We start from the raw sequence: 24,486 nt of genomic DNA on the forward strand, positions 1-24,486 counted from the left end.
ACCGATCTGACCCTCCCTCTAGGGATCAATCCTCTCCTGTTACAGCTTTGTCAAAACTCAAATTGCTGTTGGAAATGTCATGGTCTTTGATGAAATAAACTGGCTTTAGCATTCTCTCCTCTGCCTCCTGCTAGCAGTCTAGTTCACACTAGGCTGCTTGTCAAGGCTGGCTTGCAGAACACAGCTGTATGTGGTCTGCTTCTCTAGGGATGCCCATCCTTGCCCTAAGAAAATGTAGCTTGAATCAGGATTTCCAAGCTCTTCCAGAAATGGGACTCTTGGCTAAATCTTATAATTTGCCGCATTTTAGATAAAGTTGCATAGGATCTTCATGATCCTTCAGAACCCTGTCTTAGATCAAGGCTCTGCCTTTGTAGAAAAGCATCATTTGGCCAGGTAATCTAAAGCAAATGCAAACCTAGAGGAAAAATGTAGAGCCTAAAGAGATACTCCCTCCTCCATCTCTCCTTGGCGGGGCTAGGATTTCTTGCCCCTCCCCCACCTCTACAACTCATATGATTGTCAGGGTCACATGACAGCCTGAGAGTAGCACCCCTTCACGTTAGTTTGTTATAGGGTTTGCAATTTCATTTCTATGGAAAAGTGGTATTTCTGTAGAGATCAGGACTTACTCTTCCCTCTAAAAAACAGAGAAATTTTGTATAAAATCTTCTAATTTGCATCATTGCTCTGAATTCATTTATTATATTACTAAAAACAGTCCATTCTCTTTGTAGTATATAGTAGTAACTAATATGGCTTCCTGTAGTTATCAAAGGGAGCCAGCATTATTACAAAGTGGGCATGAGTATAATGACAGCTGACCTCTCACTAGACACTTTTTCTTTGGCTTTAATGCAGTTTAAAAAGGATGAAGTGGGAAACATGCAGCTTGAATTGAAAAGGAATAATTGCCATCTGTATTCATCTGTTGTCTTTTAATAGTTTATATTAGCTCAGTGAAATACCACTAATAGGGCTATGGTCGCAGAAAATTAATCTAAATAGATTTACATAAGTGAAATTGTTAATATATTAAATTGTTTATTTTTTCCCCTTCCAGATATTTACTATTTTTGTTATTACTTATATGCAATTATGGATAATGTAGCTCTATTTTTTAAGCTTTATTTTATAAACCAAATTTTTGTTTCTGATCTTCATTATCTTGGCATCTTATTTCCAAAATCTCTTGATTGCCAGCTTCAGAGTAGTCTATCATTTGAAAGCAGGGAACAGAGAGGCTTGACTAAGGTATATAGTTAGGGAATGCTGTTTTTAGGGAAAATGAGTAGTGGAAATTTAGGTACTATCACAATGTAGTCATTTATTGCTCTGAGTGAAACCCAAGTTGTTCTGGTTTCTAAATCCACCCAGTTATATAATTTTTCCTCTAATATCAGTGAGCTCCTAACTTTTCATGTTAAGTATCTGTAATTATAAAGGAGAGTTCGCTGTAGTTTTATGGAAACAAATCACTAACTTCACCTGTGAAAATATCCAGCTGCTTCCTCCTAGCTTCAAAGCCTCCTGGTAGGTTTCTAGGAAGCCACACAGGGAGATAGTTCAGAACATGATTCTGTAAAGATAGATACAATCTTTCATTTGGATTCTTTGATCTGGGCTTTAGTAAAAGCAAAGAGCACCTGAATTGTAAAGTTTTACAGGCATTTCTTTGTTAGACTCTAGGAGAGAATATACATAAAGGAACGAATATTCTAGTGGAAATATATAAAGTTTTTACTCCACTTTTTTGACTCCTTTTTTTCCTATTTTTAAGCTCCTTTTTTTTTTTTTTTTTTTGAGCTCTGCTGAGAAAAGGCAAAGCTGTGTTTAGAAAGCCAAAGTGTTATTCGGTAATCAGTCAATTTATAGTCTTACTGTCAGCACAGGGCTCAGATGCTTATCTGAGTGTCGAATGCAAATTGCCTGATCACATTTTTGCAAAAGAGGATGTACTGTGTGTGCATAGCTTATGTGAAACCAATAATTACCTTAGAGGAGTTCTTAACCTCAGTTTTAAGTTAACAGACTGTGGTTGGATTTACAAATTATGTCTGAATTATTGCAATAAATAAAAATTTTAGCTTAGCATTCATGAACACCAGATCACTAATTCTCATGAGGCTTACACAAGGTTCATGGGCACGTTCAACACATTTTTACTGAGCATCTCCTTTTGGAAATGCAGCCATCATGTTGTAGGTGTTGGGCACCTATCAGTAAACAAAACACAAAAATCTTTGCCTTCATGAAGTTTACACATTAATGGGAGAAGAGAAGGATGAACAAGAAAAAACAAATAAGTAATCTGCATAAGTACTAGGCAATGATAAGTGCTAAAGGAAAAAAAAGGGAGGGAAGGGGTACCTCAGTGACAGATTCTTGATTTTGGCTTAGGTTGTGATCTCAGGTCTTGGGATCAAGCCTCAGGTGGGCTCCGAGCTCAGTGGGGAGTCTGCTTAAGAATTCTCTCCCTCTCCCTCTGCCCCTCCCCCTACTTGCACTCTCTCTCTCTCTCTCTCTCTCTCTCACTCAAATAAAAATAAGCAAATCTTTATAGAAGAGAGAGAAGGAGTGTAGAAAGTGTGTGTGTGTGGGGGGGCATACGTGCATGTATGTACTAAGTGAAGAGTCCACTGAAGTTTTAGATAGGATGGCCAGGAATGGTCTCACAGAGAAGATAACAGAAGAGCAAATACCTGAAAGTAGTGAAGAGTTAGCCATGTGGATATCTGGGGAAGAACATTCTAGGCAGAGAGAACAGCAAATGCAAAGGTCAGAAGCAGGACTTAAGGTTCCCTTGCATTACCTGATGTTAGAAGCAGAATGGGAGGCAGGACCCTCATACAGGGTTTCTTATTCCTCCTGGTCTACTGTTACTCCTTCTTTTTTTTTTTTTTTTAAGATTTTATTTATTTATTTATTTGAGAGAGAGAATGAGAGATGGGAATGAGTCAGAGGGAGAAGCAGACTCCCCGCCAAGCAAGGAGCTTGATGCAGGACTCAATCCCGGGACTCCAGGATCATGACCTGAGCCGAAGCAGTTGCTTAACCAACTGAGCCACTCAGGCACCCTCTACTGTTACTTTTTTTTTTTTTTAAGATTTTATTTATTTACTTGAGAGACAGAAAGAAAGAGAGTGGGCAGGAGGGAGAGGGAGAGAGAATCTGAAGCCGACTCTGTGCTGAGTGCAGAGCCTGATGTGGGGCTCAATCCTACAACCGGGAGATCAGGACCTGAGCCAGAACAAAGAGTCAGAGGCTTAACCAACTGAGCCACCCAGGTGTCCCTACTGTTACTTCTAACTAAGGGATTCAGACCACACTGAAAGTTTTTTGCTTGTGTAATAAATTCTCTCTGTTGTTGAATTAATTGAATCCTTTAAGCTTCTGCCTTGTATGATTTTGTGGCTTCAGCCATAGAGAAAATCTGGCCCATGATATATAAGCCCCATGGAAAAGCCAGGGTGTTGTTCAGTGACTCAAGAATCACACAGCTTGAAGACACAGGGGACAGTTTCCTTTCAACCACAGTACAGTTATCTAACCAATTTGATTCAGTGAGGCCAACTCACCGTTATTCATCTTTACGGGGTCCTCTAACGCCAGTGTGACTTATGGACTTGCACCCCTGTATTTTGACTTCAATGGCTTTTTTTTTTCTTCACTGAGTTATTCACCATCTTTTTTCTTGTGCTCTGTGAATCTATATTCAGCCAGCTTCTTAGGCACAAATATTAGCTCTCTGTCTTGTACGTGACGCTCATAAACACTAAGACTTCCCACAAGTTTTAAATGAGCCCTTGTACAGTAACACATGACAACTTTTTCACAGCCTGTAAAGAACTCAGAACCATTCCTGACGCATGATTTGTGCTCAATAAATATTAGATGTTGTTAGTAACAAGAAATAGCAGGAGCAGCACAATTATTGCTAATGTAAGTCCCGAGCTGGTCCTTGAGCGGAGTGTGTTTTCAGGGAGCTGCAGGAGCAGACAGGAGACAGTGGAGGACAGGAGTAAATGCACAGACTTGAACCGCTGAGAAGCTCTTCTCTAGCCCAAGACCCTCAGATACCAGGCTGGGAAAGCTCAAGGCCCTCACGCAGAGGCAGAAAGATTCCAAAACTTGTCCTGTCTCCAGATTTCAGCCTGGGGGCAGGGGAAAAAGGCATTTGGGGATGGTGAGATATTCCAGTGTTTTGTTTTGTTTTGTTTTAAAGTAAAGGTCCTCAGCGTTGGCTGCACATTGGAATGACAGGGGAGCTTTCAAAATTCCCAATGCCCAGGCCCTGGCCCAGAGATTCCCACGTAATTGGTCTGGGGCAGGGTTTGCTTCCCAGTCTGGAGTGGTAGCGGGTGGTTCTGGCTCTCTGCTTTTCCAGCCGTCCTTCGATTTCACACTGGAGAACAACCAAGAATGTATTTGTGTGAGTTATCTATTTTTGGTCGATATTCCTAGAACAGATTGACCTCTTAGAAATAGGAATTAGGAACCCCGATTTCTTCTCTGGTGGAAACTACTCCCAACCATAGTAAAGGGCTGCTTCCTGCACATGCGCTGCCCCCCTCCTCCCCTGTTCCAGCTGCAACATCCTTCCTCCACGGCCCCCCCTCCAGCTGCAACATCCTTCCTCCACTGCTCTCCCTCCCCCCTCCAGTGGCAACATCCTTCCTCCACCGCCCTCCCTCCCCCGCTCCAGCTGCAACATCCTTCCTCCACCGCCCCCCCCTCCGCCCCCTCCAACTGCAACATCCTGGCTCAGGGAACAAAAGAGCAAGATGCATATGGCTTTCCGCTGTGGTCCCAGCTGCGGCTGCACACTAGCTGACAGGCCGCAGGGCTAAGTGTCTGTCTCAGCTTTCTTTCAGCAGTGCTTCTGGGTTCCAGGACGGAATGATAACACATTAATGAAACCTCAGCCCCACATTTATTTGTTCTCCACGGCTGCTAATTTTCTCGTGCTGTAAATCACAGAGAAGGGAAGGATCAACAGGCAGTACTATCATTCCTTCGGCAACTCCCAGGGTTTGGAGGTTGTGAAGTGAATAATTAGAGCCTTTGTATTAAGCCTCCATTATTTCCAGCACCGGCTGGCAGGGCTTTGTATGTGCAGCCTTGCTTTGCTGCCTGTGACAGTGTCTGGGCATAGCGGCCACAGTTCATCTCCTCCCCATCTCTGACTTGTGCGGCCCTGAGCCAGGGAAGGGAACTGAGGTTGGTTTGGGGCCGTCTGTGTGACCTGGGCGTGCTGGGTGCTCTCACATGCCTTCTCTTTTGGGGTCCTCCCAGCAGACGTGCCCCCTGCCAGGCTCTGGGTCACTGGATCCAATGTGCTGGGAGTTGGACCCCTGGAATTCTCTTCCTTCTGAACTTAAGTGAAACCTACACTTTCCCACAGAGGGATTGTGGGGACGTATTTCCCAGATGTCCTGTAGGTTGTCAAAACATAAGCCTGCTTGTGATTATTTTGACTCAAGAATTTATCTTTTTCTGTAACCATAGTAGAGGGATGGCTGCAGCATTATATGATGAAATAGACACAGAATTTTGAATCGGAAGTCCTAGGTTCAAGTTCCTATTCGGCCACTTCCTAGGCATGTGCGTTTGGACAAGTTTTGAATCTCTCTGCCTCTATATCATGACTAAATTTGGCTAACCCTAGAGGCTACCTTCAAGGGTACTGGGTAGCTCAAATGAAGTATCATTATATGACTGTACTTTGTGAACCTTAGCACGATATACAGTCTTAGCTACTTTTTTTTATATTTCCCTGTGCTTTTTTCCCTACGTTCGTGTGGTTACTGGTTCTTACTGATACTGTTTGTTTTCTGCACACTTTCACTCATGTTGGAATGCTGTCCCTCTACTCTCTGCCATATTATCAACTCTCCCTCATTGTAGGAGGTTGATGTGGGGCCACCGAAAGATATGTTCAAAGCCCTACCCCCTGGTACCTAGGAATGCGACCTAATTTGGAAAAGGAGTCTCTGTAGGTGTTATTAAGTTAGGGCTGTGGAGACGAGATCATCCTGGATTAACCAGGTGGGCCTTAAAAATCCAATGATGAGTGTCCTCATAAGAAGAGGAGACACAGCAGAAGCCGGGGACACACGGAAGAAGGTCACGACATGAAAACAGGCAGAGACTGGAGTTATGCTGACAAGCCAAGGGACACTAGGAGCCACCATAAATTGGAAGCAAGGGGAGGATCTTTTCCTACAGGAGGGAGTCTAGCTCTGCTGACACATTGATTTCATACTTCCGGCCCCTAGGACTGCAAGAGAATACATTTCTGTGGTTGTAAGCTACTGGATTTGTGGTAACTTGTTACAGCAGCCATAGGAAATGAATACACTCATCTTCCAAAGCTTGGCTCAGGTTTCCTCTGTTCTTGGAAGTCTTTCCTGCCTTCCCAAGGCTGGGGGAGGTGCCCCTCCTCTATCTGCCCGTGATCCTCCTGACTTCTGTCACTTACACCTGCTTGTGTCATCAGCCGTTCAGGTGTTTGTCTTTTCCGTGACACCGAGGGTTCTGTGGCAGTGGGGTTGGGCTTTAGTCATGTTTCTCACCTGGCATAGAGCAGGCAGCTCCATGGGTTTGTTGTATGCAAAATGAAGTTTGCTCGCTAGCTCTCCTCTTTGTTAAATCCCTCCCCGGCTCCCGGCACACTGGCCTAGGCTCTTCGCGCTGGTAGTGGGAACCAGGGTGTCAGGCTTTTCCTCTCTAGGCCCCTGTCCTCTTTCTGCACAGGCTGCCAGGTTACCATTATTTCTAAAACACTACTCAGACACTTAGCTACCCAGAGGCTCTCAGCAGCTGCCCACCTCTTGCCTGCAAGTACCTCTGCCATCTGGCCCTAAAGGACATTTCCAGCTTTCTCGGCCAGGCCCCTCTTCTGTAAACTTGTGCACTAGGAAACCCCTGCCAGAGCTATGGATAAGGGGGAAGTCTCCATTGCTGTTGCAGAGCCCCCAGACCCTTCCCCCTCTTCTTGGGGGACTTCTTGGTCACTGGGGCGGGAGTGCTGTGTTCCTCAGAACTGCTGTTGCACTGGCCTCTGTGCTTCCGTAGGCCTCTCTAGCATCTGAGCCTCCCCGCACATCAACTCTTTCCCATCTTTGCATCTCCTGCAGAACCTGAGGGCCTGCAGTGAAGTGAGGTGCCTTGTTAACTGGGTATATTAAAGACATTCATGCATGTGGTTTTAATACTGGGAATGTCAGCTACCTATTCTGATGTAGGCTTAGTTCCCCCAAATTTCCTGTAGGGCATTTATGTGGCTTCTCTCTTACCAGATTCTGTGAAAATAGAAGACATTACTAGAAAACTGCCTGGTTCTACAGGGTTTACATATAATGACTTCTTAGTAACAAATGTGCCAGTAGAAAACAGGCCTTAAACTTTTGGTGAGGAATGTAGGCATTGTCCTCGTGCAGGAGGACCACTTTCCTTCCCTGTGGCTGGATTGGCTTCCAGCAGGTGGCTGAAGAATTAAGGATGGGTGCTGGATCTAGGGAGACGTGAAAGGAGCTGAGGAGCCCGGGGCTGCTGGGGTCAGGCAGAGCAGGGTGGCCCAAAAGCCAAGCTAAGAAAGACTTAAAGGAAATCTGTGTCCCTGGATTACCTAAAAATTGCCTGAGTTTGTCATCTGGACACGAGCATAGCTTTATTATCCAAAACATTTGAAGTTATTTTTGATCTTAAAGTAATTTTAATGATGAATCATGGCACAGGTCAGTAGTGAGATCCCTTTAGTTATACATTGGGATCAGAGATAGGAAGAAATTTTATCTCAGAATAATCCTCAATTCCAGAGAGTTCCATAGCATTCTTTTCCCCTCAGTGAAGGAAGTGATTTTTTTAAAATAGCATATTTTTTGTTCAAATTTACCTATGTAGATATAGAAAACTTAGTTTTCAAAAACTCTCCTTCACCTTCCCTCTATTGAAAGTGCAATGTAGCATGGTGGGAAGGATTTAGGGGCCCTAAGTTTGAATTCTGCCTCAGTTACTTACTAGCTTTGTAACCCTGAACAACTTAATTTCTCTGAACATCAGATTCTACATCTCTGAAATGAAAATGTTAAGACCTTGTAAGGTTCTCGAGGGTTGAATATAGTCAGAGTAATCATTATTTGGGGGGATCAGTGTGTGTGTGTGGGGGGGAGACTAAAATGGTATAATGTGCTTAACTTCTTTAGGTAATTGAAAGGTAATCAAATTATAGAAGCAACGTTGGCTTGAATGAGGGTTGTGTTCTCATTCCGTGTTTCTTAAGGGAAATAATTTCCATTGCTTAATTCTTTGCAGAATAATGGGACCACTGAGCATCAGGTGGAATCTTTCATAAGGAAAAAACTGGAGTCGCTGTTAAAAGAATCTCAAATTCGAGACAAAGAAGACCCTGATAGTTTCACAGTGAGAGCTCTACTCAAGGCCACGCACGAAGGCTTAAATGCACACCTAAAACAGGTACACAATTCCCTCTTGTACTTGCCCTTCAATAGGAAAAAGAAAGGACCTCATATTCTGTTTCTGATCCTTTGTCATTTGTGAAATTCTCCAATTTCTTCCGTTTCTCTCCTCATATTGCTCGAAAAATGAAAATCTCCTATTGCAAAATGATGTGAGAAATTGTTAAAAGTGGATGGGCAGGGGTAACTCAAATTCTGCTTCACTGGGACCCTCAGGACAAAGCACAGTGGCCCCGGGCTCATCTTCCCCATGCCTGCTCAGCTGAGGGAAAAGGCTCGAGCCCACCATGTGCGGCATCCCCCCCCCACCCCGGCCGGTCATCCTCCATGCTCCATTGACTGGACCTCCTGAGTGCGTCTTCCATCTGTCCGCTTCTCGTGTCTGTGGCTGGGTCCTCATCTAGGCCAATGTCAACTGTCACCTGGACCTTTCTTGCCCTCCTTCAATCTGATCTCCACTCTGAAATTAGCATGATGTTTTAAAATGTAAGTCTAATCATGTCACTCACTCTACTGCTCAAAATTCTCCAGTGGCTTCTCTTTATGATTGGGATAAATTACAAACTCTTTAACCAGGCTTTCAAGGACCTGTGTCATTGCATCCTTATCTACCTCTCAGATCTTCTCATTTTCCCTGTCACACTGCTTCCCACAGTTGTCCCACCAATCACAACTGTTTGTATGTCATTGTCTTCCTCATGTTCTTTTCTCTCTGCCCGGAACACTCCATTCCTACCTCTGCTCTTGCTAACTCCTACTTAGTCTTTTAAATTCCAGCTTCACCATGATGCCTCAGATGAGTCTTGCCTTGGCCTGGGATTAGGTTAGTTATCTCCTTTATATTGTCCGTGGTAGCCTGTTACAGCTTCTCTTTTCTGAAGGTTTTTTTTTTTTGTTTTAACACATATACAATTATTTGCTCAATATCTGTCTTCTCAACTCGATTATAGATTCCTTGAAGACAAAACCATGCCAGTCTTAATAACCATTATTTTTCTGACTTGTTATATGAAGTTGCTGAAGGAATGCATGGTTTGGCCTCCGGCTGAGATTTTAACTCTGTTTTCTAATAGAAATATCAGAAATGGGCAAGGGAAAAGAAGGGTGAGTTTATTGATATTATCATTGCAAGGCATTGAGGGCACTTACTCTGGCCTAGAGGAAATCCCTGGAGTCACTGGCTCTGCTAATAGCAGATTTCCCTGCTACTGCCACCTGCCCTCTGGGACTCAGGGATCCCCAGGCAGAGGGAGGATCATATGGGGTGACCATGCTTGAATCTAAGTGATGACTCAGCATTAGTGGTTACTCTCTAGAGTTTGTGCTGAGCTCTGATTGGGCAGCTTAGCTCATATACCCACCCCTCACCTAATCACCGTGGCCCTGAGTACATGTCCTGCCTGGAACGATAACTTGCCAAGGATGTAGGATAATACTGGCTTGTGAATGCCAGGGAACTTACCGCTGGAAGTGGTGCCAAGGTCAGCCCCTCAGACACTGCATGTTAGGTAGAATGGAATACTGGGGAGGCCACCGAAATGTAAATTACAGTATTACCGCCCTTACCATTGATCATATAATTCTGAATTTTCTTTAAAGTTTCTATAAATAGCAATAACTTCTTCCCCTCACCCTCCCCTTCCAGCCACTTAGTTTTAACCACACAAATGTCTATAAAATTGGTTAGCTCATTCAGTTAGCTCACCTTGATTTCTGCTTCTCGTTCTTCGTGAACTCTCATTGGTTAATCTGGGCCAGCCACTTCCCCTCACACTTTTGGAGAAGTCTTTGCTCCATCCTAGATCATTCTGATTGGACAGGCCACAGCAGGTCTTAGAGATTTGGGATGAAACAAATTAAACCCATCCTTCTTTTGCTCTTCATGGAAGAAATCCTAGTGATAATTTCCCTATCAGGTAGGATGGTAAGGGATCTCAAATTTCCAACATGTGGTAGAATAAAACTCATCCCCCTTTTTCTTATGTTTTACTTTCCATTCATTCTGGGTGACCACAAAAATGCATTATACTCATAATGTGGAGCCTATGACTTTAATAAACTGGGCTGTAAAGTGTTGAGGTTTTTAACACTGCTGTTAGTTTTTAAAACATCGTTCTGGGTTCAGTGGGCAAAGACAAGTTACTGTTGAGATAAGTCCTCCATCTGTGTTGGATACACGTGCATATAGAGAACCAAGGCTGAGGATGGACCGTGTGGTTCAGGGCAGCGTGTCACCCAACTTCCTTCTTGCTGGACTGTCATTCAGCCATACAGCACTGTGTTCCCCTTGTGCTCTCTTTCCCCTGGCAAGCCCTGAAATAAAGAAAAATGAAGTGCTCATCCTTCAGGCTTAAAGAACATAGTAGACACCAGAAAGATGTCTGTCCTTTGGAGTTCTTAAATCTTTTTTTTTTTTTTAACATACCATTGGGCAACTGTCTGGATGGCCGTAATTATTCCCTAAGCAGACTTTTCCTGCTCGTCTGCTGTCCCACTTGCTCTAATTTTTCAATTATCCCGCTATCGTAGTGATATTTCAGAAATGGGCATCAGATAATGCCATTCTCTTGTTTTAAACCATTCAAAGTCTCCTCATAGTGTGGAGGATAATGTTCACCCTCCAGGATATAGCCCATAAGACCCTTTCCCCATGCTCTGGTTCTAGGTCTGACTTGTCCACCAGTACGCATGCATACAAGTATGCACTCAGCCTACTTCCTTTGTCTCCTAGCTGGTACTGTGTTCTTAGCACTTGGCTTTTGTGTTTGGTCCTCCCTTGGCCACCACACACTTCCTCCTTCTCATCTCACTTAGAAAGGTCTACCCATCTTCCGGCTTCAGCTTTTGCCTGTATCCGTGGAAGTCCTCCTTGATCCTCAAGCCTGGGTAGGTGGCCTTTCCATGCCATCCTGCCATGCCCTGCACTTTCCCCATGAGAGTCTTATTACAGTGTGTTGTGTTCATTTGTCTCACCATTAGATTGCAAGCTCAGTGAGGACAGAGTCTGCATCTCTTTTGCTTGCTGTTGTCCTCGTATTCATGTCAAGTTCCTAGCACAGTGTATGATCCGTGGATTCATTAAAAAATGTGGTACTGATGCTCAGGGAGAGGTCAAGTTGAAGACAGGTATTTGTGTGTATTACCCTTCTACATAAAGAGGTCATGCGAGATGGGAGAAGTTGGGAGAGAGCAAGCCAGAGAGATGATTTAGAGCTACACAGAACCCCTGTTTTATCACCGACTAGCTTTGTAACTTTGGGCATATTATCTAACTTCACTGTATTTCAGTTTTTCCTATTTGTAAAATGGGATTTTAACCATATTTCTCTCTGAGGGTGGTTGTATATATTAAATGAGAATATGTGTAATGCACTTAGCATAATTCTTGGGGCATAGGAGGCGCCTACTAAATAGGATGACCATACACTTCAACTTACATGGGACAGCCCTGCTTTATGCGTATTGTCCCAGCGTGATTGTTAAAAGCGCCTCATTTCACTCTTCCAAGGGTTTGTTTTGGACAATAAATGACATGGTCCCCTGACTGGTAGGTGCGCTATTCGAAGTAGAAAGGAATTCAGAGGTTAATTCATCCATTCCTCTCCCATTTCACAGGTAAGAAAACTGAGGTCAGGAGAAGGGGACAAATGGACAAAGGACATTTAGCTACTTGGTGTCAGGACTGGGTCTTCTAACTTAGAAAGCCTATCTGGCTACCTTCTTAACTCTAGGCTTCTTGAACAGTTAATGATCAGCTTCAGTAGATCTTCAGAAGGCAGTCAATAGACATTAACCAGTCCAATGAAATTACCCTGTAAACCCCCTCCCACCCCTCCAGCACTTTCTGAACTGTCTCTTTCCCCAATCAATTCTTAATCTTTCCCCATCCCCACTCCCAATTATATCTTGATTAGTTTCTATGGATATACGTCAGTGCCTCCCTGGCCTTTTGCTCACCCACATTTATTCCATTTATGTGGTTATCTCTGCTTCTTCTTTGTTAGCCAGAAGGCCTAGGAGGATAGGGCCTGCTGATCTCTCCTTATACCATGTCCTTAGCCGTGAACCAGCTAATACATATTTTTAGGGAGAACAGTCAAGAAAGAGCCTAAACCCCTTTGGCCCGGTGGCCTTTCTTTCCCCTAATGAGAGGTGGGCTTGAGTGAGGAGATCTCTAGCCTGGAAAATTAACCCACATGAGGAAAATTTCAGAGGCTGCAATACCTCTTCTAGATGCTCACCACAGAGGGAATTAATTTCAATGAACAGATAAGCTCTGCTGTGGTTTGCTTAAACAAACAAAAACAATCTTATTACCTAATAGATGTACTTGGGTTTTATTTATTTTTAATGTTTTACAATCCCAAGTAGCAGTATTCAAGCAATGTGATGATGATGATGATTTTTTTTAGTCAGCAGAATTGGCTCTTAAAGACTTTTGGCCATTTTTCAAAATTAAATCTACTTTTTTTTTAAATTTTTTATTGTTATGTTAAATCTACTTTTAACTAAAGATGATTATCCCCACTCAGGGTACTCAAAAGAATACATCTTGTGCTGTGGAGAGTCTTGTGACCAGGCACTAGAGGGACCAGCACAGCTGGACATTCCTGAGAGGCCCTTGACACCAGTTTGGGGAAGCGGTTGGCAGTTACTGTCTCCTTGTTGGTGCCCACAGTTCTCCAGTCCAGTGTCTCCCTCTCTTGAGGCAGACTCCACAACTTTTGGGGTAGTGAAGGTGTGGAACAGGAGGAAATGGACGGGACCTGCTTGTTCTACCCTAAGCCAAAGAGGGTTCCCCGCCATTTCACCAGAACTAAGGCAAAAACACAAGTGAGGAAGAGAAATAGTCATATTATGTTTTATTTACTCAGCATCCAGATGTGAAGGAAAATGGAAAGAAATCACATGGACGATCCCTCATGACCAACTTTGGAAAACATAAGGTATGAATTAAGAGTGACAAAGGGACATAATCCAGTTAATTTAAAGAGACTGGAAAGTAACAGGACAGTATCATCACAACCTTGGAGTAGCTGAAGATTTCTTAAATAGGACCCCAGAAAAGAAAAAGATTGATAAGCTACTTTGAAATTTAAGAACTTCTCAAGAAATTCTTATTCTTATTCCTTAATAAGCAAGTTGCATACTGGGAAAAAGTATTTTTGACACACATATCCAACAAAGGACTTATATCCTGAATATATAAAGAATTCTTACAAATCAATACAAAAGATACCATAATTTTTTTAAAAAAAATATTTATTTTAGAAAGAGAGAGAGAGAGAACACACACAAGTGGGGAGAGGGGGAGAGGGAGAGAATCTTCAAGCAGACTCCCAATCCCACGACCCCATGAGATCATGACCTGAGCCAAAACCAAGGGTCAGAGGCTTAACCAACTGAGCCACCTAGAAGCCCCCATAGTATTTTTTTTTTTTAATGAGCAAAAGACTTTAAGTGGTCTTTCACAAAAGAAGATTTCCAAATGGTGAGTGTCGAAAAGGTGCTCACCCTTATCAATCCTCTCGGAAATGCAAATTAAATGATGATGAGATTTCATATATTCCCATATATATACCCATCACAATAGCAGACATAAAACGATTGACAGCACCAAGGGCTAGTGAGGGTGCTGAGCAACTTGAACTTTATTCACTGCTGATGGGAGTGTGCATTTGTGCAACCCCTTCACACTATTTCAGAGCATCTACTAAAGCTGTGTTATGCACCGTGTCTTATCAGTTCCATTGTTGTGTTTCAGCCTCATGACATATACCTAATATTTGTAGTGGTATTAGTTGTAATAGAACAAACAGGAGCCCCGTGGGTTATTTTAATAAATATGAAGAGTATTTATGTTGAAAGTCAATATTCTGTAGCTTACAGAATGACTTTCCATACCACCTCATTTAATCATCACAACACTAATCCCTTAAAATAGTTGTTACTGTCCTTTCCTTAAAAAAAAAACAACAAAAAACCATAATAGGAAGCTAGAGAGGTTGGCCAACTAGCCCACTTAGTGAGAGGCCAAGCTGGAATGTGAGATCATCAGATGCTGGTGTTCCCACACCATGCACTCTGAGGTTCTCAAAACATCAGTAACACCTGAGAAGGTTCTGGACTAAATTGGCGCCTTACTGTCAGTGAAATAGACTTGAGTGTGTTTATGCCAGCAGTGTGGCTTGGCGTTTTATTTGTTGAGTAAGAGAAAATCTGGGGGGTGACATGGTCCCATGGTAATGCAGGGGTGGGCTCCCTTTTCCTTTCTAAGCCGCAGTACTCAGATGTCTAGGGTACCCTCTAAAGATCTTACTTTGTTTGTGGAAGCTGTTGTTTTGGTGCTGAGCTTTTCCGCAATTACAGGGTCCCTTCCCAACATTTGTTTTTTCTGTTATGTATTGCCAAATATTGGGGTTATCGCTAATGTGTTGGGATAAAACAGCATCATTCCAAAGTCTTTATTTCTGACAGCCTTTAGTCCTGCTGCCTTTCAGCCTGAATCCTGTGGGTAATAATTTTTATTCTGTTGGTAGAAATTAAAATGGGTCAAAATCTCAAAAGTGCGGTTTGACTTAGTTATTTAAGTGCACGCTAATCAAAAGCAGGAAAAAGTTATTCATAAAAAAAAATTACTACTTGTCTTTTTTGTCAAATCTGTCTTTTATAAGTCAGCAAGAATAGTGAATTTCCTAAATAAAAGAACATTTTATCCCCTTGTAGTCATTTGAATAGATATTATAACTGTGACCCTTCTGCTCTTGAGACCTTCAAGGCATGACTAATAGTCTTTCTAAAACACACATCTTTTGTGGCTTAGAAGTCAGTTTTACAGTAAGAAACCCACACTTTTGCCTTAATATTATAATATAATTATGATCATAGACATGCTTGTTATTAATGGTAAGGCAAGCTGCAATATTTGGTTAATTTGTTTTCTTCCAAGTAATTGTCCTTTTTGCATATATTATAATGCCCAGTCCATTCTCTGTATGTTGTAGACGTACCTGGTGCACTGAGTTTGTTGTTAAGTTTACTGTGATTTTCCAGCAGAAAACCACAAAGTCACGGTCTAAGTCGTATAGTACCGATGATGAGGAGGACACACAGCAGAACCCTGGCAAGGAGACTGGTCAGCTGTACAGGTAAGAATGTGTCTCCACGTGTCTTTCTTAGACTCCTGGGGCCTCTTCAGCTTGGCTGTTGTAGTTGTTTGTGTCTAGAGAAGTGGATCACAAGGTCAAGTGCTCAGTGCAGCAGGACGTGGGAAGGTGAACTGGGTATGAGATAATAACACATGGAGGGGGCTTACACTGTGTGCCTGGCACACAGGGAGCTCTTGCTAAGTGCTAGCTGTGGCAGTGGTCAGGTCTCTTCAGAGAAGAGAGAGGGGCCGCAGGAGCTAGTCTGGGGGGTTCTCCTAGGAGACTGAAGGAGATGATAGGTGATGAGCACATGTGAAGAGCTAGATACCTGAAATCAGCCAGACTTGAAACTCTTGTTCCTTCACCACTAACACGGGACAAGTTAGGCTTCTCTTATGTTTTGTTTCTTAGGGTCATTGTGAAGATTAAAGGAATTAAACTGCTTAGCCTGATAAGCCCTGTTCCAATTAACTAAGCACTCAAAAATATTAGCTGCTGTTTTCTTTCTTATTGCCAATAGAATTTGAGATGAATAAGATGATTTTCTGGCAGCTTGTGTATACAGTAAAGTCACAGAGGAACGCAAATCATATCATAGATAAGTGCGTGCACACACACACCCACACACACCCACGCCCTTGTGCCTTTATTGAAAGACTGAAATTAAATGAACTTAGAAGCATAAAGCGGTCTTGTAGGAATGGATGACATTTAGTGCGCAATTAAATTTTATATTTAGCTTCGCTTCAACAGGATGTCCATACATAACATGGTAACTAGGAAGGGCAGAGAGGATGTGTGTGGTTCCTACCTTTAGGATACAGAAAATTCAATACATAGTTACAGTAAACGAATGGGATCACCTTCCAGGAGACCTCTGCTGTGAATGTTCTCAAATAGAAGTCCGGGTTCCCTTCCTGCCAAAGTGGAGGAGATGCCTGGTGAACTCCGGTGTTACTCACTACCTGGGGAATGGTAGCAATCAAGCCCTTCATGGCAGAACTCACAAATACCTGATAAGACACTGATTCTCAGTGGAGCAGTGAATAAGACCACATGAGTAGGGTATTGTGGTGGAAAGAGAGCTGCACTAGGACTCTTACTTGGGTTCTAATTCTGGCTCCACTAGGAGCAGGTTAGGGAAGGTGGAGTAGCCACAGGCCCAAACCTCTTCCAGCTCTAAATGACATGAGTCCTGGCTGTGTATGTCACAGGTTGGGTCGCCGCAGGAAAACTATGAAACTCTGCCGAGAGCTCTCTGACTTGGTGGTGTATACAAACTCAGTGGCGGCCCAGGACATTGTGGATGATGGTAAGGAGAGAGTTTTTCTTCTTGGGTAAACATTCTTGACCTTTCTTTGTCAACCACTTACTAATCATTTGTTAATCAGATCATCAGCACACAGTTCTGGAACTGTGTATCATCCAACGTGTCAGGAAACTGACTGCCAGTATAAAGCTTCGTTCACAGTGGGTGCCATATTGATTACTGTGGTAACCTGATTGGCTGGGCAGAGGAAGACTTCATTATTATGTAAAGACAAATGCATTATAGCAACGTCTTGCCCAAGGTGTGAATTATGGAGGCCTGACCTGGTTTGGTGGCCAGGTCACAGACGGATGTGACGTTCCTAGTGTGAATGACCAGAAGAAAGAAGAAAGCTAAAATAACACCTCAAAAATTCCACTATTTTGTCATTGGAAATTTGACTTTGTTGAAGATAATTTAACCCACAGACTGAAGTTTTAACAGAAAGGGCAGGAATTTCAGAAGCACTGATCCTTTCACTGATTTTCACCTATTATCGCATCATGTTGTGTTGAGAAATCCTAGTCACAAATGTTCTTACCCCTGACTTTCCACTGAGTTGCTCTTCTTCCCTTTATCTTCTTCCTTTCTCATTTCTGTTTTGTTCCGTTACTGAATGCTTATAGAAATAAACTCCAGGCATGTGGCTTTTCAATCTAATTTTAATTTTAGTAGAAGTAAAATGTAAAGTAAAAATCTCTCATTTTCCCAACAAATCTTAGTGAAGGAAAACCAACATTGTGTGGAGCCTTATGTCTGTAGCAAATCTCCAGGATTCTCTCCTCAGATCTTTCTTTTTTGTTTTTCCCTTTCCACAAGTGTATCTTTTTCTGTCTTACCTTTGGTGTTGATTCCTTCCTCAAATGGAGACAATTAAAAAAAATTAATTTCACATGCAAGAACATGAGAAACTGTCCTTATAATAACTGCCCATAGCTAGAAAATAAACTCAGTGAGAGGTTTAATGAAGTGAAAGGTGTATTTGGTTTAGAGGAATATAATTTTTTTAAAAAATTTATTTATTTACTTGAGAGAGAGAGAGAGAAAATGAGAACATAAGCCGGGGGGAGGGGCAGAGAGAGGGAATCTCAAGCAGACTCCCCACTGAGCGCAGAGCCCGATGCAGGGCTTGATCCCAGGACCCTGAGATCATGACCTGAGCCAAAACCAAGAGTTGGACGCTTAACCAACAGAGCCACTCAGGTGCCCCAAAGAATATAATTTCTACTAAATACCTTAAAGAGACCATGATTGTATTAACTTAATGGAAAATAATATTGAGTACTCTTGAACTTAAGGAGTTTTTGTTGTGTGTGTGTGTGTGTGTGTGTGTGTGTGTGTGTATAGCCACAAAATGAGCAATAAATAACGAATGTGTGTCTCATCCCAATGCAAAGCAACTCAAATCTATTCATATGCTAATTGATACTATGCCTAACTAGCAAGGTCATCTTACTGATAATGTGGTGTACACATTTATGTGGAGAGACAGAGAAAACAGTGGCACTGATTATAGTGTTACTGCACCCAATGGCTTGTCAAAAAGACTGTGTATTTTCTCCTATCATGTTCATAGCATTACTCATCAAAATCTGCAAGTAAGATTATTTTTAGTCTCCTTGACAAATGTAAACTGTGTTAACAAGTATGTCAATAAAATATATGTGATACGTGATAAGGAGAGTGTATATGAGGGAAATCAGATTAAAAACTGTAATTTCTTTGCCTCCATCTTGTATTTATGATCATGCCAAGTTGTATCTCTAGAGTGTAATTGTTGGTCATTTGGCCGGCATTTAATGTCTAAGTTTATGCAGTCCTGAGGACAACCGGGGCCCTGGGAGACTGTGTGCTCCAATTAACATGCACAGGGTGGATATAATTCAGGTCCAGTTGGCCCAGCAAGTCTATATAGTTCAACTCCTTGGCTTCATGAGCCGTGTCCTTCCGTCTGGGTTCAGACACACTCAGCTCATCAGAGTAAAGACTGGAATGGGAATGAGTCTATGGGCAAGTTTGGGTCTTTATTTGGGCCAGCTTCTTCCAGCAGGTCCAGAAGACATATGAGTGGTCATTTTGGGGGTGGGGTGAGGATGTTTGGTGAAGGGGTAGGAGTAGTAGGGGCATTATAGAAATGGGATTGGGAGAAAAGTGTGGGGTATTGAATGCTTGGAGTTTAACTCCATCATGACCCTCAGATTTGGTGCTTCCTTGGCCCTGGATTGACACCACCTGATGACAGTCCAAGCAGAAACTTTAATATAGGCTTCCTATTCTTTTACCTCCCTTTATTTTTTCCGTGGTTTATATGGATGGTGGATGATTGTTCTTGTTTCTGAGATTTTATTTTTTTATAATGCTCTTTTAAAAATCTTTATTATTATTCCTTTTGCCCAAAAACTTTTGACTGGTTTCATAATTCTGTTCAAATTAACATTAAAATTCAGTTTTTCTCCTTTGGAATTGGTCTTTTATTTTCTTGGACCCTGAACGTTATCAGTTAATATGTGCTTCACATGTGGGCTTTTTATTTATTTTTAAAGATTTTATTTATTTATTTGAGAGAGAGAATGAGAGAGAGAGAGAGAACATGAGAGGGGGGAGGGCCAGAGGGAGAAGCAGACTCCCTGCTGAGCAGGGAGCCCGATGCCGGACTCGATCCCGCGACTTCAGGATCATGACCTGAGCCGAAGGCAGTCGCTTAACCGACTGAGCCACCCAGGTGCCCCACATGTGGGCTTTTTAGATGAGTGCCTTCAATGAATGTCTTCCTGTTATCAGGAATAAGTTACGTAGTAATAAGTTACATAGTTTTATTTATCCATGACTGTCTGTATCTTTGGCAAAGATATTCTGTTGGAATCATGCCCCTAAAAAATAATTTTTCTGCCAGCCCTCTTCATACTAGCCAGATAGACATGAATTAGTGAGATGATTGAATTCCTGGGAGAACATGGGACTCAGAAATATGCAGTTATCCTTGCAAGATGAGCAGCGCAGATTTGACCTCAAAATGGTAAAAGAGTCCCGAGAATGGGATTTTCTGGATCTTTCTTGGTCAGAAGCTACTCCTACTCTGGTTGAATTCACTCTTTTGCTCTGCATTTTATTATGGATATAATCTGATGTCTTAAAAAGTCTTTTGTGAGTGGTGGTTTTTGACTGAGGTTCTCACGTTTCTTTTTTATTAAAAACTGCCAGGAACCACAGGAAATGTGTTATCATTCAGTGAAACAAGAGCACATCAGGTAGTTCAGCAGAAATCGGAGCAGTTCATGATTTATAACCAAAAGCAACTCACGAGGATTTACCCCTCCGCCTACCGCATTGATTCCAGTAACTTCAACCCTCTGCCCTACTGGAACGCAGGTTGCCAGCTAGGTGTGTATGCCTTGGGAAAGAGCAGTTCTCTGTATGTCCTGACTCCATGCTGCTTTCTTGCCTAATTCTCTCAAACTTTGAACTTGTGCAGTGGCACTGAACTACCAGTCTGAGGGGCGAATGATGCAATTAAATCGAGCCAAGTTCAAGACAAATGGCAATTGTGGGTACGTCCTCAAGCCCCAGCAAATGTGCAAAGGTGCGTGTTCAATTCATAGTCATCTTTCTGATTGCAGGCACCTTACTGAAGGATCTCTCTGGAAAATGTGATACTTCAGTGTTTTGCAACATGATTTTTTAAAAAGGAGATAGGTGAAGGTGTTGGCATGTAAATTAGAACTCTTGTCACAACTATTTAACATTTGGGTAGCATGATGTTTAGAATGTTCTCTTGGGAGGTTATGCACATGAAGAGGGACACGAATAGCAATGGATTGTCATCTGAGATCCAGTGCCCCCAGCATGATACTCACTGGGCATTACTTATAAATTGTACTGCCTTGTAGGGTCTGAGTCCTGTCTTTCAGTGAGTCTGAAACCTGCTAGCAAAATTAAAATACCACCTGGAACAATTTTATCAAGCTCTTTTAGTCATTGGAGTCCAATTATAAAACAGTGCCAACAACAGGGAAAAGATAATGTAGTGTTAGATCAAAAAACACTTGTTTTGGGTTCTGCTCTTTAAAATTCTTCAAAAATTTTCCAAGTTGGATTTTTAGCAATTCAGGTAAAGAAGTGTTGACAGATGTGCCTTCAGTATTTTAGGCTTTGCATGTTTTCTTGCTCTGCTGTTGACTTCCTTTCAGGTCCTCTTTCTGTTTGTTACAGTCACTCTATATCCCTATGATAGTTTGAGTTAGAAAGTTATTTGAATCTGACATAACTGCTCCCCTTCTTCTACCCTGTTGGCATTCCAAGAAAATTCCTCTCTTCCCCCTCGCCATGATGGATAATTGCACCACAGACACTTTAAATTGACCCATTCCTTTGCCTTTGGGAGCATGGATTCTCACAACAACCCCCAGCTATAGAAAATGCCAGCTAGCATTGCCTTCAGGTAAAAGCCACACTGATAGTTATGTGATCATTTCTTTGCTCCAAGAAACACTGTAGTCTTTCAGCATTTGTTGTTTCTTTGTTCTGCATGCTTGAAGGGTGTGTGTGTGTGTGTGTGTTCCCATGTTACCAACCTCAGATTTTAACCTCTGCTTTACTTGGCTTAGGTACTTTCAACCCTTTCTCTGGTGATCCACTTCCTGCCAACCCCAAAAAGCAGCTCATTCTGAAAGTGATCAGTGGACAGCAACTCCCCAAACCTCCAGACTCCATGTTTGGAGACCGAGGCGAGGTAAGCCATGTGTATGACCAAGTGGTTAATTACATGATTATGACTATTTTATTGTGTTTACATTTTTTAAAGAATATTTATTTATTTGACAGAGAGAGACACAGTGAGAGAGGGAACACAAGCAGGGGGAGTGGGAGAGGGAGAAGCAGGCTTCCCACTGAGCAGGGAGCCCGATGTGGGGCTCGATCCCAGGACCCTGAGATCATGACCTGAGCTGAAGGCAGACGCTTAACGACTGAGCCACCCAGGCGCCCCTGTGTTTACATTTACCTGAAGTATCTTCAGAGTTCTCTCTGTCTCTGTATGTGTTTGTAAACGAGCACTGACCTCAGCTCATCAGATATCAACTGACTTATTGGCAAAATCATCGACAGTTCCTTCTGGAATATGGCACACCATCTATTTGGGAAGCATGCCATGTCTTTCCTCTCAGGAGTGGTTTATCACCTCAGGCTCCTTGCCACTCCTACTTGTTAAACCAGCATTTTTGGATCTTGAACGTTGAGTGCGGACACCACACAGCCCTGCTGTTGGGTTCCGCCACAAACTCTTTGTTGCCAATCTTAGCTGACCTGTGATGCTATGCGACCGTCCGCTTCACTTTGTCAGCCTTCGATCCCATTCTCCACAGGGGCTGTTTCCAGCCTTCTCTCTCCTCAAACGGGTGTTCTCATCACTTTCCTTCTCATCTTCAACAGATGATACCGTGTCCTACTCCTCAGAAAGTAGGAGCTTCGTGTGGGATCGTTGGTTCCACCTCTGTTGCCTCCAGCCTAATCCACACCCCCGTTGTCTTTCGTCAGTTCTGCTGAGGTAGCCCCGCAGCTGACTGGTCTCCTTGCCTCCGTTCTGTCCTCCTCTTAGCAGCAAGAGCAGTTGTTTGGACATTATCAGAAAACGTAAACTTACCCCTTCTTTCATTTTTTATTTTCTTCACTGTCTGTAAAAATGAAGACTCACTTCCTGTTTTTTCTCTCAGACTTTTTATTTTGAAAATTTTTGAACCTCAGAAAACTTGTGAGAATAGTAAAAGTAAGGCCATTGCTCCCGCATCTAGATTCACCGATAAAATTACTAAGTGTTGTATTTGCTTTCTCTCTCTTTCATGTGTAGATGTGTATATGTCTGCGTGTATATGTGGATACACACATACCTGAGAGATGAAGCAAATGTAACAAAATTCAAAAATTATACACACATGTATACATATATTTGCATTTCTTTACAGAGTCATTTGAGAATAAGTTGTTGACATCTTGACCCCTAAATACCTACGTACTTTAGCATTTATCTCCTAAGAATAAGAACATTTTCCTCTATAACCACAATACAATCATGACATTTAATATTGATATAATAATATTATCTAATATAAAATCTATATTCAGTTTTCTCCAGTTGTCCCCAAATTGTCCTCGTATCTTCTTCTTTTTTCTTTTTTTCTTTGTGTATTCAGGATCCAATGAAGGATCACACATTGCTTTCAGTTGTCGTTACTCTTTGGTCCTTTTAAAATCTAGAATAGTTCTCTAGCTTTCTTATTTTGTTTTCATGATATTGACATTTTACAAAATGTCCAAGCCAGTTATTTTCAGAATGTCCTTCCATTTGAATTTACCTGATTGCTTCTTCATGATTGGAATAAAAAGAAATATATCTGCCCCCATCCAATTCCGTTCTTCCAGCATCTCATTGAGATTACAGTCTGAAGAAGCTGATACCGGGGTCTTAGGTTTGCAGACGAGGAAACTGAAGCATAGGTACGTAGTTTGCCTCGGGCAACACAGGAGCCCAAGTTTTGAAGGAGGAAGTTACTCTTCAAGCCTGTGGTCCTCTTGAATTCCTTATGAACAGAAGTCATCCTCATTAGCTGCCCCCCAAAATCTGAGATACCCAGTGGTCCAGTTTTACCACAGGGTTCTACTGAAAGGAAGAACTTCTAGCATCAAATGATTAATTGAAAATGAGTAAACTTCATGGTTTATTTAGTGAGCAAAAAATATGTGTATTCACCCAATGTTCTCATGTTTTTCCAACGTACAGCTAGCTCTTATTCCCTGAAGCTCCCCCCAAAACTCCGTATTCTCCTTACTTTCCAAATTCCTAAAACGTTTTCTCAGACCTTGTTACTCTCTCTCTTTACACTTTTAGATCAGCTCTTTCTGGGTTCATATGGTTTCAGTCTTTCATTGCTCATTATTCAGAACTTGCATGATAAAAGAGAGCTTACAAATCACCCAAAAAGCAGGGTCCCTTCTCCTGGAGGGGAGGGAATGTGGGGGAAGTGGGAAGGAAGACTAAGCATTCATTTTTCCTATGGGTTCCTTTTTAATCTTGTTATTTTTTGATACTTTTTAAGTTACATTATAGTACACAATTGATTTAAATACAGTAAAGTGAACATATCAGATGTGCATAGCTTGATTAATTATTATGCAACACAGAACATCTGAGAACCCCCCAGAAGTCTTCCATTCACCCTTCCAGTAAATATCTATTCCCAACCCCCCAAATCAAACACAAACCCCTATCGCAACAGATTAATGTTGTCTGTGTTCAGACTTTATGTAAATAGACTCTTATAGTATATGCTCTTTTTTTTTTTAAGATTTTATTTTTTTAAGTAATCTCTACACCCAACATGGGGCTTCAACTCATGACCCCAAGATCAAGAGCTGCATGCTCTTCCAACTGAGTCAGCCGGGTACCCCTAGTATATACCCTTTTATGTATGAATTATTCAACATTATGTCTATGTTGCAGAACTTTTTCATTATTGTATGGTAGTCATTAAATGAATAATCCACGATTCATCCATCC

General features: G+C 42.1%; 1 protein-coding gene across 3 annotated transcripts in view; it reads left to right on the top strand.

Moving 5' to 3' along the window:
- The window catches only part of PLCH1 (phospholipase C eta 1), a 169,649-nt gene that overhangs the window by 135,228 nt on the left and 9,935 nt on the right, over positions 1–24,486 (top strand). For 2 of the 3 annotated variants that reach the window (XM_088020895.1, XM_028103164.2), the window contains exons 11-17: positions 8,317–8,478; positions 13,355–13,426; positions 15,537–15,628; positions 16,843–16,940; positions 20,139–20,318; positions 20,410–20,517; positions 21,542–21,666. In XM_088020895.1, coding sequence (XP_087877021.1) covers positions 8,317–8,478; positions 13,355–13,426; positions 15,537–15,628; positions 16,843–16,940; positions 20,139–20,318; positions 20,410–20,517; positions 21,542–21,666 — 837 coding nt within the window. Of the gene's footprint in view, positions 1–8,316; positions 8,479–13,354; positions 13,427–15,533; positions 15,629–16,842; positions 16,941–20,138; positions 20,319–20,409; positions 20,518–21,541; positions 21,667–24,486 lie in introns of all 3 variants that reach the window. The other variant, XM_088020892.1, reaches the window with a different exon arrangement.

This window comes from Eumetopias jubatus, unplaced genomic scaffold (genome assembly GCF_037043125.1).
Source record: "Eumetopias jubatus isolate StellerSeaLion01/CBP00866 unplaced genomic scaffold, mEumJub1_p1.0 scaffold_1, whole genome shotgun sequence".
NCBI classification, from domain to species: domain Eukaryota; kingdom Metazoa; phylum Chordata; class Mammalia; order Carnivora; family Otariidae; genus Eumetopias; species Eumetopias jubatus.